The 2313-nt window shown below is 35.1% G+C and overlaps 1 protein-coding gene across 1 annotated transcript; it reads right to left on the minus strand.

Moving 5' to 3' along the window:
• Positions 1-13: 13 nt before the first annotated feature.
• LOC109588040 (heat shock 70 kDa protein 12A-like) lies at positions 14-904 on the minus strand (the record flags this gene model as incomplete). The annotated part of the gene is made up of 3 exons (XM_020004234.1): positions 467-904; positions 198-410; positions 14-153 (listed from the first exon to the last, which is right to left on the minus strand). Coding segments are annotated over exons 1-3 (692 nt in total), but the record flags the coding sequence as incomplete, so codon positions are not given.
• Positions 905-2313: the final 1409 nt, after the last annotated feature.

A 2313-nucleotide genomic window follows, 5' to 3' on the forward strand; every position in this document is an offset into this window, starting at 1 on the left:
TGATACTGCTGACTGATGCTGTGCTGCTATAGCAGCTACTTCTGGTTCTAGAGCTAATGATAGCTTCTCAGGATTAACCTCCTCTGGACGTGGTAAAGGGGAACCAACTGGAGTGAACCTTGTTATACCAGGAGCATCAGAAGTGAGACCAGCCTATGATATTAACATAATGAAATACAAAGCATGTATTAGGTTACCATATAAGCAGCTTCTCTCATCATTCTTCTTGCTCTTGCTTTCCATATAGCAGGAACAGTAATGACCCAATCAAAATTAGTTGATTTGTGTATTTCCTTTAGCTCATCAGTGAGTAGCTTCTCCTTGAGGTGTGTTAGTATAAAAGCTATAACTTCAATGAGATAATAAGAACCACCAGTGAATGAAGAGACTTTAGTAGCTCGATCCAATGTCTATAATAATATCATTTGTATCATTACTTTAACTGTTAAAGTTTGTTCCAACTCACTGTATCTCTCTCCAGTAAGGTCTTTATTCGCTCAAAATAAATGTAATTTTCAGCTCCTTTTTTAATATCACCATAGATGTTCTGTGCTTTATATCCAACCTCCATTACTTGACATTGTTGGTTCTCCTGGTCCTTCAGTATTAGTATAGCATTAGGTACCCTCTCATAAGTACTGTGTAGTGGTACTAGTTTGATCTGTCCATCAGTTGGAGTGGTGTATGCTACTGATAGTGATGAGGTACCAAAGTCAATAGCTGCTACACAACTGCTGCCTTGTAGTACTGGAGTGGCTCTATCTATCTTCTCAGCTCGTTTCAGTGGTCCCTTAGATAAAGCCATGATGAATGATACTACTGTAAGGGCTGCTGTAAGTCTAACTATGGTCTAACTTGTCACAATGACTAAGTATAATTAATATAAACTGTGAATTGTAGAGTTGAAGGTGGGACCACTTTTTCCTATAGTTTTGTTAAGCTAAGAGAGAATTAAGTGATAAGTATTGCTGTATTTTTCTGTTACTCATCAGCAACACTTGCAGTGCATGTACTTTCATACCGTATAGAATCTTACCATTTTTCCTAGTATGCCATACCTATGAAAATGCAAAATTAGCAAAATTTATTACCAGTGAAATATAACCCCTATACGTTATAATGGTAGATTTGAAAGTATTAAAACCTGCTTACTTAAAACATTGATTTAGTTGGAAAATTGTAAGTGACATATTGCAAAGCTCACCAGATCAATTATTTGCTTTAAAAGTCTCAATTTTGGTCTAGTATGTCATTGATTTGTCTTTAACTTAAGTAAGACACACTTTTCAAGTACTGATACAAGAATATATTGCAGCTTGCCATGCAGTTAATAACTACTGTAACTGCCAATACTGATCCTGACTTTGACTATATACTATTCACTATTGTACAAATGTTAACAAACTAGATCTTCAGGTGTTTAGTGTCACTGGATATACTGTATACCAGTTTATTTTTGTGGGGAAAAAATTTTGCGAATCTTGCATTTCTAAGATTTCGCCAAATTAATTTTCATGAATAGCTTGCAGACTGCACCACATGGCAATAGAGATGCAGAATTTCATGATGGAAAAGCTTCACAACGGAGTTAAAAATGCGAAATTTGCAAAAATATTTCACTGCGGTAATAAACCGGTATATGGTGTGTGGCTGTTAGTTGATTAGAAGTCTATTGGTTTATCTACAACCTCAATTTATCCAGTGATTCTCAGCATCTGTGCTTTATCTATTTACTGGTGAAGTAATACTTTGGTGAATTTAGTGCATTGATGAACATTAAGTCATTGTATTTTAGCCTAAAAATTGCATCAGCATGGGGGGCAGTGGGTGGGCTTATTGAATATTCATAAAATGTACATGAAAATATTCAAAAATAAGAGTAGAAACATTGTGTGCATGTAAAGAAGTGCGTCCAATATTTTGGAGAACTAATAAAATACTAAAACCACTGCATATATTAGCAAGTAAATCCTTCCAAACTACTATTGCTATTCATTATTGTTGTTAGTCTTGTTTTGATAGAAAGTCACAAACTGTTTTCACTTCTTCTCCAGTGATACTATACTGAGCTCTTGCTTGTATCTCTGTACCACTGAAATCAATAAACACGTCTATATCTCTCTCATCTCTTGGTACATTATCAGGATTAGGAACATCAAGTAATAGCTGGCCAATCTCACGTACTTTTAGTTTACCTTTTTTATCTACTACATACTGAACTCCATCAACTGAGGTGCAGTATACAGAAATACTAACTTGAGTGTAGCTTTGAGAACGAGGTATTAGTGTAGTTTTATATTCTTCATCCTTTAT

This window comes from Amphimedon queenslandica, unplaced genomic scaffold (assembly GCF_000090795.2).
Source record: "Amphimedon queenslandica unplaced genomic scaffold, v1.1 AMPQUscaffold_12322, whole genome shotgun sequence".
Classification (NCBI taxonomy): domain Eukaryota; kingdom Metazoa; phylum Porifera; class Demospongiae; order Haplosclerida; family Niphatidae; genus Amphimedon; species Amphimedon queenslandica.